The 17,701-nt window shown below is 35.5% G+C and overlaps 1 protein-coding gene across 5 annotated transcripts in view; it reads right to left on the minus strand.

Annotated features, from left to right (window-relative positions):
• Positions 1–630: 630 nt before the first annotated feature.
• CPEB4 (cytoplasmic polyadenylation element binding protein 4) overlaps positions 631–17,701 on the minus strand; it is a 61,770-nt gene continuing 44,699 nt past the window's right edge. For 2 of the 5 annotated variants that reach the window (XM_038534726.1, XM_038534729.1), the window contains 6 exons: positions 13,711–13,884; positions 10,504–10,593; positions 10,047–10,165; positions 8,770–8,884; positions 7,511–7,692; positions 631–5,052 (listed from right to left, as the gene is read on the minus strand). In XM_038534726.1, the coding sequence (XP_038390654.1) occupies positions 4,825–5,052; positions 7,511–7,692; positions 8,770–8,884; positions 10,047–10,165; positions 10,504–10,593; positions 13,711–13,884 (908 nt within the window). In that variant the 3' untranslated portion in view covers positions 631–4,824. Of the gene's footprint in view, positions 5,053–7,510; positions 7,693–8,769; positions 8,885–10,046; positions 10,166–10,503; positions 10,594–13,710; positions 13,885–15,601; positions 15,626–17,701 lie in introns of all 5 variants that reach the window. The other 3 variants (XM_038534725.1, XM_038534727.1, XM_038534728.1) reach the window with 3 other exon arrangements.

Consider the following 17,701-nt stretch of genomic DNA (forward strand, 5'->3'; position numbering starts at 1 on the left):
GTCTGAAAATGCAGTTTAAAAATGTAAATATTAATACATTACAGTTCTCAGTAGCCCACATGATTAATGGACCAAAGCAAAGATAAGACTTTCAACTCACATGCTATAGAGATTATTACCCCAGAGGCCCTATCTTGTGATGTTAGGATCTCAGGAGAAACCAGGCGTTGAAAGTCAAGTCAAGACTTGTTAACCACGATCCTCTTGTACAAGTGGCCAAAAATCAAGGCTCTTCGTTAGCAAAGACCATAAACTAAATCTCCCAGATGGTGACCTTCATTATGAAAACACACATTCCCTTGATTTTACTGGATATTTGGCCTTAAGTGCGATCTTGGCTAAGGCCTCACACACACACTGAAGGCTACAGAAAGGGAAAAAAAGGGGGAGGGGGGCTCTGCAGGGCAGTATGTGAACAAACAGTGCAGATCAAAGACAACAAACCACCAATATTTACAAACTTACATGAGAAACACACACTTGCCACTAGTACATGACTGGACATCTTTTCCTATTAGTTTGTTCTGCCTTGGCCCAAGATTATAATACCTAATATTTTTTAAATAACATTCCTAATCATGGAAGCATAATCTACTTATGTTACCAATAAATAAGTATATTAAAAGAAAGCTGAGTTAAAAGTTTTATTCATTCAACATCTCACATTACAAATATTTAAAAATTATATGCATACTGGTATAAATAGTCATTTGCAAACTATTTAATAACATTAATTTTCCACTAGCACTTCAACAAATGAACTCTTTTAAAAAAGGAACTGTGTTATATAACTTAAGAGTAGAACATACAAAAATAGGAACTTAACGTGAAAATGACTTTAATAAAAAATGAATTACCCTTATTTAAAATGCTATAATAAATACTACAACCTCCCCATACACAGTAAAAACTATATGGAAATTCAGCCAAGTAGTACAATTAACTGACATACTTAAATAACTTTTCCTTCTGATAATATGAGCAATACACTGGAAAAAAAAAAAAACATTAGGGATTAGTAAAAACTAGACACCCACTTGCTAAAAGTTTCACTTCCAAAAAATATAACAAAAATCTGATGAAAATTATAAAAACTAATTATACTTTAAATTTTAAAAATATAAAAAATAAAACAGTTGAATACAATATTGTCCCAATTCTTACAATGCTATCAATCACAGTAGCTTTAAAATAAGATAATAAAATAAAGCAAATGACCAAAACCTCTTTTATTCCATTTTTAAAAATAATCTCAAATTTACATTAGTAGAAAGATTGATTTCTGATTCTTTTCTTTAGAAACACCAGCAAGAAAGAGGATTACTCTTAACAGTAGAAAATGACATTTTTAAATGTCTGCAATTAAAAACAAAGAATTACACTGCAAAGATCTTTCAAAAGTTTGAAATAAGTATTGCACATAACTTGAAGTTAACTTGCCACAATTCATCACATTCAAGTTTTAAATCACCTTTTAACAGAAGATTCAACTCTTCAAAACAAAAGGGGTGAATTATCAAGTCTTTCCAACAGCACTCTCATAAAATGCTAAATTCATTCACTGCAAGTTTTATTTTGCATTCTGCAGAGGTCTGTGTATGGAGAAGTATATATATTATACCAAAGCGTGGGGACCAGAAGGGGAAGGGAAAGGGTTCCTTTACATAGAAAATAATCAGAAACACTTTATTTTACATTGCAAAAATAACCATGTAATTACTCTGTAACTACATTGTAAGTACATGGCTGGTGCCATGCTAGTGCGCTAGAACTACATGCTTGGTAAATTGAAGTGATACCCTAAAATCTGTAAACTAATTACATGTTAATTATGTTTTGAGTTACATGGTAACTCCCAACTACAATCCCATGTAATCTGAAGGACATGTAATCAATAAAGTTCAGAGTAATAGATAATAATTGTTTATGCCCTGTAAATTGAAGTGTAACCAAATAATCTGTAAACACGCTTGTCACACAATCACAAGTAAATATTAGTAGAATAACAATTTCTTACATTAGTCATGCATACTAACATTACACACCTGTCCCGCGGCAGGCTATTTTTTTCTTTATATATAATTAAAAGAGCAGACATCTCTGAATCAAACACTTAACATCAATTTATTAATATTAAAAATGGCTAAACATTCACCAAGAATGTCTGCTTTATGAATCATTTTAAAAACTTAGTAAGAAGCTGTAGACAATTTTGTTATTTTAAATTTCTACCCTATGCTTATGAATTTAATTTTTTTTTCTTTTTAGGAACTACAGTGTTATCTGTCATTTTCATGCGAATCTTTTTCATTAATTTGTGACTTTACATAGACTATTTCTTAAATTATAGGTACACCAATAGCTGGTGCTGGGGAAGGATGTTTAAGCAACATGCTTTCTCTTCTCTGCAGACTCTAAAATAGCATTGCCAGTGCACAACATTCATAATTTAAAATGTATGCAGAGCACTGAAATGTATAAAAAGCAGAATATAAGAAAATAAAATTTATTAAAATTATTTATATTAAAAAATGAAGTATATGAAGATCTCTCAGTAATAAAAGTACAAAAAGCTACTCTTTGCAATATGAAAAATTGAGGTATTGCATAAAGAGATATCCCGTCAGTGAAAAGTGTGCCTAAAAATGTTCACTGTTGGAAAAACAAGATATACAAAAGTAGTGCATAACAAATATACATTATGTGCATGACAAAATAAGTTAGCTACAAAAACACTGTACCGAAATTCAGCAGGTCATGTACAAAGGGAAAAATTATTATTCAAAGCTAGTTCTCAAACAGTGTTATTTCTTGTTAACTCATCACACCTGTTTACTGAGTAGGAACAGCACAATAGCACACCCCAAGCCACCTACAAGCATTTAAAAGAATAAAAAGAGGCAAATGAACATTTCGATTAGAATTATGTAGTTCAGGAGAAAAGAAAAAAAAGTCCCTGACCAGCTACACAAGAGCACCCTCCATTCGCATGACTGCTTTCAATATTTGCAGGGAATTCTTTAAAAGCAGCTCCCTTTCTACGTTTGACCATTAGACAGCATATGCCTCCATTTTGACCTTTGGAACTTAACAGGTATATAGTTCATTAAAGCCTGTGTTAAAAATAAATGACTGCTTTTCCTAACGATAATCAATAGGGGTCATCAGCCAGGTGGTTCCACCGTAGTGCTGGGGCAAGTCTTTGGTTTTGAAGGATCCAAGATGGTACTGTTAGGTAGCACAACTAGAAGATTGCCATTAGATTTTTTTTTTTTAATGTTTTGCACACTGGTAATGATCCTTTTAATGGTGGATAGAGCATTTGATAAGAGAATGTCAATTAACATAAAAGTTACTTCCATGACCAGGGCTTCAAGAGACTATTTTAAATTTACCCCTGAAGCATACTGTTCAACACATAATAACGCCTTTCAAAGCTAGAATTTTATTTATAATAAAGCATGCATTACTTGATGAAGTTGGCACTTCAAACACTGACTATGTCCCATGCTAAGTTCTGAAAAGGTAATGTTATTTTTATAGGAAGAGTAAGATAAACATACGTACCTTTGCACAGATTTACACAGTTACTTAGTTCAACAGTGCAAAACACTTTGCAACTACTTTTTTTTTTTACTTTTTTTTTTTTTTCATTTTCTATGTTACAACTAAATTACAGGATACCCAAAGTAACTTTAAATCTAAACATAAGCCAATCAGCGGCCAATTTGTATATTGGTTTTGTTTTCCAGTTTTGGCTACAATTGTACTATAACACAAAATCAGAAATGATATCCTTGAGGTATCTCTAGATCCGTTCTGTTTTGTCTTGTTTTTTACCGTCAAAATGGAGAGCAAAGGCTGACACCTGATGAGTGTTAGTAAATTAGGATATAGAATTTATATATAACATCAAAAATAAAATTTATACATTTGTTCTTCAGGAGAGGAAATGCTAGTTTTCCCACCAGTTGTCGTTAATTCTAGCTTTGGTAGGTTTCCTGGGGCTGTGACCAGATAAGAAAGTTTAAAAATAAATAAGTGCACTCCCCTCAGTAGTAAATTTACCCAATTTTTACATTCTAAAGTTTTAAAAATGGTTGAAAAGAAAATAAACCTAGCTCTGCCTACTTTACTTTTTTTTTCTGATGTGGTGGTAACTCCGAGGCGTCATGAAATTCTATTCGGCCTCTAAACCCTTATGATTTGTTCTAATGCTGCTTCAATCTTGCTCATGCATTTGTGTTTGCTTTCACATGCTCTTTCCTGTTAATAATTGTTAACTTCCTCCACTGCTGTTAAATGAATAAAAAAGGGCGGGATAGGAAAAAGAGGGGCAAAAAGAAGGAAAGAAAGGAAAAGGCAAAAGCATTTCTCTGGGGGGAAACTGTGTCAGGACAAACTGATAGTGTTATTGGTGCATGGTTCATTTTAATAAAAGTATTCTTATATGTTATATTATTAACAATAATTTAATTAAAAACCCAAAATACTCTATTGTTTCATTTCTCTTTTAATATTTCTCTTTCTCCTCTAAGAAAATGTTACAGGAAGTTTGGATCCTCTTGGTCTCCAGCAAAACAAGAGAACAAAACTTCCGTGCAACACGATGGCAATACGAAAAAGGAGTTCGTACATATTGTTTTCATTGACACAAGAATCTACAAAACACCTATATTATAGGTCATTTTTCTCATTATACTATTGTTAAGTGACGGGCTGCTACAAAAGGACATGCCAGCATGAAGAGGTTGAGGAAGGGGTCAGAATTAACAGAAGAGTGCACTTATTCTGAGGCCTGAAAATGAGCACTGTAGTTCCCCTTTAGTTCCAGCGGAATGAAATATGTCGAGGACGGTCACCGCCTTCCTTCACCAGGGGCTTGTGGAATTCCCTGCCAGCACGAGAATGAATAGCAGCCCAGCAATATTCACAGTAATACTGCAGACAGGTAACATTAGCACAGAAAAATGGAGCAAATTTTCCCCCACAACGGGCCCCCTGACATTCATCACACAGCTGATCATCCAAGACATATGGCTTAACTTCCACCTGCAATCAAAAATAAAAGAAACGAGTTTACATCTTTCCTCAAATGGCACAGGCAATGCTGACTATGGTGTGTACATTTCCATCCACTGCCAGGGAATCTGTGCCAGGGCACCCAAAAGTAAGAGTCAATAATTCTTTGACTGAGATTAAGATAGCCCATCTTTTAAGAACCTGGTAAGACTTTTATACCCGTCATTTTACATTTCTGTCTTATTAAATAGCCACTTTTCAAAGGAAAAAAGGATTCCACCAAAAATGAAAAAAAGGAAGCCAACTGTTTAGAACATTCTGAGATTAAACCCACAGGAGAGTATTTATAGACACAAACTGTCACTTTAATTAGTGGATCTGGATTTTTGTCATGTGTAGAATTATCATTTAAACAAAACCAACTAAGAGCTTCCCAGTTCCACAAAATAGCACTTCAATATTCACATCAGAGAGAAAATGCCTGGCATCTGCGTCATAAGCTTCTAAGTTGTAATAAAGCCTGGGTCATGGTTTCTATTTACAGTGTACACATCTTGGGTTATAATCACAAATGCAGAACTGGGAGAAAATAAGACGCAGCCATATAACTCACAATCTAAAACCTTGCTTTGTTCTTTGTCAGTAAGAATGGCTGACTTCAGTCTAAAAGTCAGAGGCGAATTTATGAAACTGGGTCTGTTCCAATGTTCAATAGGCTAACCTGTCATTTGAGTCTCTCAAGCCTTAAAAATAACCTGGCTATTAATTCACCAGTGAGAAAAGAGTTGGTTATTTTTAGTCCTGGAGAGATTCATGGTTAAATTTCCTTATACCAGGCTATCGCTACCACTGGTGCTATCCAGTTCTGACAAGGAATCCTGACAAAGGTTAGCCGTGAACAAAAGACAACGATTGACATGAAGACAGGAAGAGCAGACAAAACTACAGCATTAGCCTTCTGGCCCTGAGGCCATTCCATAACATCTATGGAGTAGCAAGAACACTGGCCAAAGAACTCGATTGCAGAGGAATACGAATGAAGTCTGCATTTCCAATGACTAACCTTACACCTCTGACACCTGTGTTGGGATGAAGCAGCAAGGCAGAAGACACTGCTTACATGGATATATTTTTTAGCATGAACAAAAAAAACAAGTGGGCTTGTTAATGTATACTGCAACTTGTGTTGCCCTCTTCCTGTGTGTTTATAATAGTCTATACCTTTATTTTTATAAATTCTATAAATTCACAACAGAGTATGATTTCCACCATAATCTTTTATTTTATTCTGACACTGAAGTAGCATACACATAAAATGAAACATACGCAATAAGTGTAAACCTCTACTGGCTTGATAGTTTCTACATAATGAATTGAGAATAGCACAATACAATCAATCAATAAGGACTTTTTTGAGCACAATGCCTCGGAGTGTTGATATCTAAGTCAGCCCTAATGAAAGCGCCAGTCTCCCATGAAATAAGGAGCTGACACCAGAATACAAATCAACGCATTGCTTCTTTGATTAAGAGGGTCTTTCTATGAGGAGGGGAAAAAAAAGCTGAACTAAACATTATGCTTACTAATGTAGCTGATTCACATTCTGGTGTAAATTCCTATCTCGCCACAAACTAGTAACTAACTGTTTGCTTCTGGCAGGTTATATCTAGGCCATACTTTGAGTAGTATCAGTATAAGATACATCTATCAGAACATACACTCCTGAGGACAGGGAACTTCTTGTCCTAGGCGCTAAAACAATTGTTTAAATGCATGAAACACAAAAATAACGGATAAATCTGTGATTTCAAAGAAATAAAATGGATAACGGGACAGTTTCAAATACAGTACCTTAGAAAACAGGAGAATACTATCTCTGAGGTTTTCTCCAGCTTTTTATTTCAGAAGCTAAGCCAACAAAGAAGAATTTAAAATGCTGAAAATAATGCTAATTACTACCTAATTTTAGGTGACAGAATATACTACAAATAAAAAGATTATGCTTTCTTCCACTTAATTTGTTATAACGAAGTATTTCTAAGATATGCAGTCCTACAAGTGAATTTATTCAGTTGTTTGTTATACAGGGCAGTGTAAAACAGTGCACTGGAAAATTACTGCAGTATTCATGATTTAAAAAAAGGTCAGGAGATCTCAGGGGCATTGATGCTTGGTACTTGATGTAATGATATTTACTGAATGATTGACTAACTGAATAAATGAATGAATGGAGGTGATAGCTTAGGAGATTAAATTGCCCTGAGTAAATTGATACAGCTTTCTGGTTAGGCTACTCAAAACACTAAGGGACAGAAAAAATTCATAGGAATCCTTAGGTGTATTTAAAAGGATACACCCACTTGGTCCTAGAGGCATAATCATCAGCTGCCAATTTTACTGTCATATAAAATCCCCCCATCCCAATCTTGGTAATTACCTACTGAGAGGACCATTTCTAGAACTTCCCAGAATATAATCTAGGACTTACCCGTTTATCTATCTCTCCATGCTGCAGCTGAACAAAGCGGGCACTGATAGCAGCTATGTAACTCTGTTGATTAGAGAATGCGACTCGCCCAGCTCCTTTTGGGTATTTCAGCTCAGGGTCAGTATCAATCCCAGCATAGCACACACCTCCATAGAGACGATCCATTATCATGGCAAGCTCCACTAAATAAAAGAGCAAAGAGGGTATTTGGAAACAGGAAAATCCACCTAGCTCACAAAAGGGTTCATCTAAAGCAGTTCATCTGTATTCTGAGCTCACATCCTTATAATAATTACTAAACCAATCATTAATCTTTATTCTTTTAAGTAAGGAGCAGGGCTCTCCTGGGTGCTTCATATATGTTGTCTTTTTAACTTCACAACAACCCTTGGAAGGAAGTAGGTGGTAATTTCCCAGGGAAATCAAGGCACAGTTGGTTAAGTGACAGTGCTGGGCTTTACACCCTGGGCTATCTGCTCTATACCATGCTGCTACCATGTATTTACAGTTAATAATGTATTGCTTAATATAAACAACCATGTGACCACTAGAAAACTGACTGGTGGACTGTGTGGAGGTCCTTCTAGACTGTCTCCATCAAATCCTTATTACCTTTCCCTACAGTCTAGCTGTTCACCATTTTTTTTTCTATAAAAACCTAAAATAATGAATATATCATGTTCTCCATGAAATGTTATAATTTTGAAACTGCATTCTTGTTCATTCTATGTTCTTTATCTAATTTATACCAATAAACCTCAAATTACTTGAAGTTGGGGATGAACTCTTCTAGAAGTACTACAAACACGATGCACTGCTGAGAACCCTACTATATTTTGGAGCTCAGTAAATAGCTGGTAAGCAAATGAGGGCATGGGAAACGAACCCTGAAATTCTTAACATAATCTACTCTTGGTTTTTTCAGATGATGAGAGTGAGGCTCACTAACACCACAGGAAGTACTTGGCACCACTTTTCCCCCCATTTAATCCTCAGAAAAACTTTATATGAAGAAGATACACCTAATTACTCCATTTGACTGATGAGGAAATTGAAAATTAGGGAAAACAATTTGTCCAACATCACTCAATGATTTACTGGGAGCAGAGTACATGAATTCGAATCCAGATACTTTGATTCTAGAACTCTCGCTCTTGAACATTAATTCAAACACTTGTGGATAATTTTTCCTATAAACCTTTTCAAGGTATTTCTTATGCTAAAGGGTAAAAGGGGTATTTTTGTTTGTTTAATCATACCAGCTCGTAATGGTCGAGGAACACCACCAACAAATATAGTTTTTCGTGGGTCAAGAGGCTGTGAACCATCCATTACAAAGTCACTGTCACTGAGATTCCAAGGCCGAATCTGTACCTAGGGAGCAGACAAACCGAAATGTCCCATTCTTAATGCAGACAATTTATGAGGAAGTAAATTTATCCTATCCTACCCAATCCCCCAATAGCCACATAATATTAAGTTAGCATAGTATTTGATATTGATCAAGATACAATACTAAGTAAACTAGGATTGTGTGCTCAATCCTACAAATGCAAACTACCCCTGTTACTAACAAATCTGTTACATTATTTCAAAAAGCATTTCAAGGTAAAAATGTTGATATTTGCAGTAAACTTATGATAAAACACTTCGGTGTGTCCATTGCTTTAGTCAACGAAGAACTGTGTACCTCACCATAATTGTTTGCATTTATTAACTTCTACAGATGCCCATACCAAAGGCTATGGATGTGTTCATAGTAGGGTATTCCCACTATGCACATCAACAAAGTCCTAGGCTAGAGGTTCCAAAATCAAATACCTATGGGGACTGTGAGGGAACATAAGTCAAGAATAAAGAATCTAGGCCATGCGAACCCTGGGAAAAGTGTTCCTGACCTAGACAATCCCAAGACACGGAGAGGAGCTCCATTAATTATTGCTTGAGCTGAACCAACAGGCACCTCCATTCTGAACTGTCCCCATTTCTAGATCTGGCTGAGTGATAATAAAGAATTGATTTGCCAGATTTGTCAAAACAGGCCAGTTGCTACTATGCCTAAAGACTTATTTTATGATTAAAAAAAAAAACTTTTTCAAAAAGATAAAACAGTATGCCATGTACATTTATGAATATATATAATTCACTTTACTTTGGGAGAGTACCATATGCAAAAAGTTAAGGATAGTACTAGGTAAAATCTTGATCAAAGAGAGAAACGAGACAGACAAATATATCTGTGATTTTTGAGTTCTATTATTCAGAGGAAATTCAGCTACTTAATCTTTATCAATGGCATTATCAAGTAAAGTCATATAATGGTAAAGACTTACTAATATTTTAATTAATGAAAGAATTCAATATCAAAATAATGTGTGTAAATAGCATAGAGTATCAACATTAGAAGGCTGACAACAACAGCATTCTACTTATAAACATGTCCATTAACAGATACATCAAGATGTCTGTGGGTTTTCAAACAAAGCAGAGATAAAGGTAGAAACAAGAAGCTATTTTTATGTTAGACAGCACTCACTGGCTTATCTTTGATAGTGGGACTTGACACACACAGGTAGAGTTTTCCATCTTCTTCAATACATGCATCAATCAGAGCCTGAACAGAGCTTTCATCTTGAAAGAGCAGGAATGCATAACCTGATAAAAAGGGGGAAAAAACTTATTTGTTCCCTATTTTTTTTTTTTAATTCTTCATCGGAAAGGAAGTATAAGCTGAAACTAAGGAAGGGAAAAAGAGTAATAAAAATTAAAACTTGAATCTTCCAACCCCAAGTTTGAGATCTTAAACATCTTTTTAAAGTAAAATTAAATTTGAACTAAAAGTATGTATTAGGTATAAATATTAAAGATGTATTTGGGAAAATAAAAGTTTTAACAATGGAAAATTTTACAGTGAACGTAAACATTTATGAAAAGGCTACACATGAAAAAGCATAGGGATACACTTTATTTGTATATTGAATCTTAAGAATTACCTTTAGGAGGAAAATAGGATTTGCTCTCTGCTTTATGAGGCCAATCCACAATCAAAGGGCCAAAGCGACGAAAACTAGCTGTGATCTCATCTAATGAAAAACAAAGCAAAGCAAAAAAGTAAATTTAAATATTTTTATAATCATTTGGGGGGAGGAGTTTAGAAAAAAAGTTTCAAATCTACTATTTACAAGAACAGTACAAAGAACTCCTGTATCCCCTTCATCTAGATTCCCTAACCATTACTATAAAAATACAACCATTGGCACCTGCTCAAAGCAAGGCCATTGCCTCATATACCACCATATAACCCTCCCTATCAGGAAATCAATATTCATACAATGTTAGTACCCAATTCACAGACTCCATCCAATTTCAAAGTATCCCAATAGTATCTCTTTTCCTCTTTCTGACCCAGGATCCTATCCAGGACACATGATACATTTAAATGTCCTGTTCCTAGGTTATCAGTATTCTTCAGTTTTGGAACAACTTCTCATTCTTTCCTATCTTTTATATCTTTGACAGTGTTAAAAGTTTAGAGACCATTCATTCTGTAGGATGACTCTCAGCTTATACCATCTCCTCAGGACCAGATTCATGAATAGACTATAGGAAAATAAATTTCCAAAGAACTGCCAGAAAGAGTAGGTAAGCATGTATAGGTAAGACCTGGGAGGAGGGCAGGATAGAGGAAAAGAAGAGACGGGGGATGTGTTCAAATTCCAAGCTGGTAGAACTGTTTTCCTCTTCTCTAGGACTGTGAAACAATAGTCTGCTCTGCTCTGCTACCTGTTTCTGCAGTACCATTTTGCTCATGTAAGAAAGACTGGTAAATAGAGGAATGGAATCACTATAACCTGGAAGTTGTACCAGTTTGCAAAAGATTTATTCCTGAGCAAGGTGAACTAGCATAGTGGGAGCAGAATTACAATTTTCATCAGGAAAAGAAAAAGCCTCTAGTTTGCCTGATAGGAAGGCAGGAGCCCTCCTACTCTCTTAGAAAATGAAAAATGAGCACAGCAACTTGGCTCGCTTGATAGAGAAACACACTCCCAATCTTTCAGGGCTCTCATCTCCAGGGAGTGTGTACTTTCTCAGGTGCTCAGAGGTCCGGTTACATCTGCACTGCTTCCAAACCTGCAAGCCAGCATTTCTGCTCTGTTGGTTTTGTGTCTTTTCAGTATTCCTTGAGGCAGCCTCTAACCACACCGAGCTACTTGCCTGAATTGTCCAAGTCATTTCTAAGGTAATAATTTTATTTTTGTTAGTGCTTCAGGTACAAAGTTCATTAGGTTCTGAATTATTTGCTTTTAACCCTATTTCCCCAGGAACCTTATAACTTTTAGTGTATAATTCTACAGAACACAATGTTCTCCAGGAATATATATTACAGTAGATAGGTCTGCCTACTTAAATTGCTACTGACTTATCAATATGCTTGATGATTATCATAATTCCCATTGATTTTGCTCAGTTTAAACAATCTCCTTTGCCAGATTGGTCACATTTACTTATGCTCCTAAGAATTTTAGAAACTGCACATATAAGATTGCTCAGTAATTTTCCAAGAAGATATAGACTATTTGGGCCAGAGAAGGAGTTTAACCTAGGCAAGGTCTGATAAAATTCAGTCTTCTCTTCACTCTCTGTTACATAAGCATATAATGCATTCATTAAATACCATCTGGGCTAAACACCTGACTTCCAAGGGTCGGAAAACATAGAATCCACAGTACTAAGGAAAATGAAGATTCTAGCAAAGAAAACAGCAGGCCACACCCAGGAGCTTACTAGAGAGGCCAATATTGTGACCACATGGTCAACCCAGGATGAACACTTTGGAAAACTAGGCCCTCTGAGAACAGGATGAAGACTGATTCAATCTAATCTGAAATCCTAACACAGTTTCCCCCCAAGACAATTTCTCATAGGTCAAACAAAACAAAAGAGAACAGTGTTTATTTCAATCTTCGGCTTTTTGAATACTTTTTTTGCTTCAATCTCCCAAAAATTGACCATCTTAAGGAAAATGAAGTGACTCAACACATTTAATCTCGGTTTAAATGAGAAGTTATTAAACCCTATTATTAGACCTTATAGATTTTTATAGAAAACTATTCTATTCTCCATAACATGAGTTGGTTTATTGCCATTCCCATTCAGGTAACCAAGACACAAGAGATTAGGAAAGCAATAACAACCACCATCAAGGATATATGGGTTGCTATATGGTCTGCTACTTGAATTTTAGTCTGAACTTGAATAGGGTCACTTAGACCCACAGATGAAGAAAATATTGCTGAGCAACAGTCCTCTAAACCTTTGGCTGGCTCCTAATTCAAGTCTCAGCTCAAATATCACTTCCTTAAAGAAGATTTCCTTAGGGTGCATAGGTGGCTCAGTCAGTTAGACGTCCAACTCTTGATATCAGCTCAAGGTCTTGATCTCAGAATTGTGAGTTAAAGCCCACATTGGGCTCCATACTTGGCATGGAGTCTACTTAAAAAAAAAAAAAAAAAAGAGGCTTTTCTTAACCACCTAAGATACCCTGAATATCACAGTATCACACTATTTTCTTTTCAGTATTTTCTTGCACAATCACACACTTTTTGTCTGCCTTCCCCTACTAGAACTGAAACTCTATTAAAACAAGGACTTTCTACCTTGGTTATCCTGTAAACAAGCCTAAGAATGGTGCATGGCATTTTTAAAAACCTGTAAATATTTAACAAGTAAAAAAATACTCAGAAAATGAAAAAACTCTTAAGATTCCCTTTCATTTTTCAAAAGTTCATCCTTAATCAAAGATTTTAAATTTTTCTATTAACTACATTTTTGGGGCAGTTAAGAAACAAACAGGAAAACACATAGTTGAATCTGACCAAGGCAACACACACAGACAAAAACATAGTAAGTGGTACGTGTGCCCACAACAGACTCCTGAGACAGTTTCCTAAAGACAGTTATTCTTTTCATTGAGTCCAATTGTTTGTTACAGCTGGTTCCCAAAGTCCTGCTCCTTTTCCTTTATAAACTATTCTTATATGCTATGACAGCAAGATCGGACAAGAGAACAATGCAATCAAAACTGAACACCTGGAGCCAGATAAGACTGTCATTATAATAACAGGAACCACTGTCTATGAGTTACCTACTATGTGCCACAGTCCAGGCACTGTGCAAGTAACAGTTCTTTGTAAATATACCTTCATCGATGTCAGGAGGTAATCCGCCCACAAACACCTTGCGAGAATATCGTTCCACTCTCTCTCCATTCTGGTGAGTGAAGCAGTGAGGTGAACCCAGGCCGCTATGAAGAGGTTGATCCCCACGGCCATCATCCAAGAATCCATCTTCCATTGGAAACAGTGAAGACTGACCTGGAATAGAAAGCAGGAAAAAAGCTAACAGCAAATGTTCCTTGCCACAGCTGATCTTACACCAATAAACAAGACAAACGGTAGATTCAATAAAACAGCTTTTATTTTTCTCACTGAATAACAAATTACTTAGATATGCTCTTGAATTCCCATCACTTGAAAGTCTCAGTGGAGTCAGAGAGAAAGTACATGGTTAAATAGAAGGCTGCTCAACTATCCCCCTGGGATCCAGAAATTTCAGTGAGTGAAACGGAAGTACAGGAGGAGGGAGTACTCTTTTGAATGCAGCTGGCAGTAGACTGCTCTACCTTGGTGAGGCCCCATGGCCATGGGCAGCCTAGACATGTACACTAAATATTAAATTCGACTACCAGATGCTAGGTCACTTAAATTTTTTTAAAACACAAATAATATAGCCTACACAATTGCCTCTAAGACTGTCCTTAAAATGAACAAGTTGATTTTTAAAGTGAGCATTCATCTTGGTTTACCTTAATGGGATATAATCAAAACCCATTAATGCTATTATCCAACTTCACTGTCTAGTCTTACAGAATTTAAGATTTTGAGGCAAGCTAAAGATTTATTTTCTTTTAGTTAAGTAATTACCAGCTGCCACAGGTGCTATCTAATTCTAAAAATTTGTCATTATGTTTGCTGTTTGAAAATCCTATCATACAGAATATACAAGCAGAAAAGACCAGAGATGCCAATGTGGTTAACATTATTCCCATGTTTACCTGACAACAAAATATGAACTTTGTAAATCATAAGCTAAACACAGAGCTACAAAAAACTAGAATCTCTCAAGCACTGTTTTGTCACTTTTCAGGTTGCCAATTTACTTCTAAGTATTACATAAGGAGTTTGTTAATGGATCCTACAGAATCATAGCTTCAGTGCTCTTCCTTTACTGAAACATTCCAATATTCTTTTGTTGTCACACTTGTCTTCCTTTCAACTTTCCTAACTAAACACAAGTAATAATGGTATATTTGTAATGAATTTACCCTACAAAACTACAGCTCAAGAGTTATATAAATTTTTTTTAAATGACTACAAAATTGGAAGTTATTTCCTAAATAATGTTTAAAAGTCACTTGCATTTTAAAGTTGAGCTATTTGACTAACTTACCTGCTTGTAAAAAGGCAAAGCTATCACAGGTGACAAAAATAAGATTTATTCAGGCACCTCTAGGAAATGATTCTTTAAAATTCCTAAAATTTCTAGAGCTTTTTCTCCCAATGTTTGAAATTTATAGGATCAGTCATTGATTTAGCTAATCTCATTTTAAACCAAATGTATCATGCTGACTTAGTAGAAAAAAGTAGACATAGGTATTCAAATATAATTGAGCTTCCAATGTAATCAGGTATTTTGAAACTAGTCACATTGTATTTTCCTTTTTAAGATCCTTAATTTTTTTCTAAGAAATTCCTTTCAGAAAAGAAAAAGGTGAAATAAATCTTCAGATATAAAGAAGTTGAGTTTATAATACAGGAACATTATTGATTTGAATCCAAATCCTACCATTCTGACTCCTTCAAATTACAAAGTCCATAATGTTAACTATGACATATAAAGTATGTATGAATCAAAGCTATGTTGCATTTCCCCCCTCCCCTCCTTCCCCACAAAGGTAATAAGAAACTGAGCAAACTTGGGACCTCTCGAAATACAACTGGTACATTCAAAAGTTAGAAACAATAATGTTACCTCTCCTTCGCCCATATGTCCTTGCTGCATGTCAAATGAGAAAAAAAAAAAGAAAAAAAAAAAAAACCTTTCAAACATTGTCAAAAGAATCAACTGTGATTTTATCTACCAGCTTTTGAAACTAAAAAAAAAAAAAAAGAAAAGAAAAAAAAATTGGCTATGTTCCTCATTTCCTAGTAAATGTCTCAAAAACAAGGAATCTGGATAGTGAGAGGTCAACTTAATGCATGCTTTTTTTTTTTTAATTCTTCAAGGACACTGTAAAGCTATATTGAATTTTACTTGTGGTAAGAGAAGCTGTTGGCTGTAACTGTCACCCAGGATCCAAACTAGTATGAAACTAAGATAATATGTAACATTACCTAACAGGATCTAAACCAACTCCTACCATACTGCTCTTAAATTCTCCCAGAATTTCCTCTAACTAGCAATTCAATAAATAGTTCAATATTTAACTCATGACTTTTTCACCACTAAAAGATAAATAGCAATTTTACATGATGTTTTTATGATTAACCTCTAATAAAGAAAATCATAACAAATGAATCTTTAGGCAATTTTTAAATCACCTTTTAGCTAAAGGAAGTTTCTTGTCCCTTGTCAAATTTTCTACCATGTCCCAAATGCTGAAAAGTAAAAGGTTTGGCATTTTATTGCCAAGTAGGTTACAGCTAAGAAGATAAGTATATAACATACTTATACGTATTTCCTTGAATACTTAGGAAATGGCAGTACAAACTTTAAATCAAGAACCTTTTGAGAAAATGTCTTCCCTGAAACAAACTGGCACTTATTAAGCCCAGCTTGTCCAAATACCTCAATCCTAATCAACAAACATTGCTTAAATGCCAGTTCTTGCTAGGGACCATGGATAAACAGGACATGGCCCGGACTACACGGAACTAGCAACCTTAAATGCCAGAGAGCCACATAAGCAAATAATGACAATGCAGCATGCCTATTGCTATTGTAGTTATGTATTAGGTGCAACCAGAACAAAGGAAGAGAAGCAACTGTCTCTGATCAAAGAATGAGAGATGGGGGTGTTCGCATTTGAGAAGGAGATGGGATGGCATTTGAAATCTTAAGAAAAAAACAAAGAGCAATGCAGCAAATAGGGATGCCGTATAATGTTCAGGGAAAGGTGCATAGTACAGAAGCATATGGAACAAGTGAGGGCTTGGCTTAGAGAGGTGTTCAAACAAGAAGATGGGATAGATTCCTGAGTTTAAAGGTATAGCCTTTAAGAAGTCATTATACAGGACGCCTGGGTGGCTCAGTGGTTTAGTGTCTGCCTTCAGTTCTGGGCACAATCCCGGAGGTCCCACATCGGGCCTCCTGAGGGCAACCTGCTTCTCCCTCTGCCTATGTCTCTGCCTCTCTCTGTCCCTCTCATGAATAAATAAAATCTTAAAAAAAAAAAAAAGTCATTATACAGACTGGCCAGGGTTTTAATTCTTAGCCCACCAGATTAATATTCAACATGTTACAATTGACTTACAACTTACAAGTAATGTATGTATTTTCCAAAATAAAATTGTCTCATACCAAAATACATTTCTCCCATTACTAGGTACACTGATTTTCACCAATGTACTTGAATAAATGGATCTACACAAAAATCTCTCTCGGCTAGGATTTCACTTTAATAGAGGTCTTAAATTTGGAGTGGGAATGGTATTTTCTCAGTCAACCTGACATAGGCCAGAAAGACAAAAAAAATTTTTTTTACAGAATTCTTTTTTAATTTTTTTTATTTTTTTATTTATGATAGTCACAGAGAGAGAGAGAGAGAGAGAGAGAGAGAGAGAGGGGGCAAAGACATAGGCAGAGGGAGAAGCAGGCTCCATGCACCGGGAGCCCGACGTGGGATTCGATCCCAGGTCTCGAGGATCACGCCCTGGGCCAAAGGCAGGCGCTAAACTGCTGCGCCACCCAGGGATCCCCAGAAAGACAAAAATTTTATAAAAACAGATGCTTAAGAACATTCTATTCTTATGACTGCTTCAATAACAAGGAAGTTTGGGAAAATGAAGGACTTGAAAATCTTGATTCTGTCAATCTTAAAAAAGTTGATGGATGTTACTTAGATTTCTAAGA

The sequence above is a fragment of the Canis lupus genome, chromosome 4 (genome assembly GCF_011100685.1).
Source record: "Canis lupus familiaris isolate Mischka breed German Shepherd chromosome 4, alternate assembly UU_Cfam_GSD_1.0, whole genome shotgun sequence".
Lineage (NCBI taxonomy): Eukaryota > Metazoa > Chordata > Mammalia > Carnivora > Canidae > Canis > Canis lupus.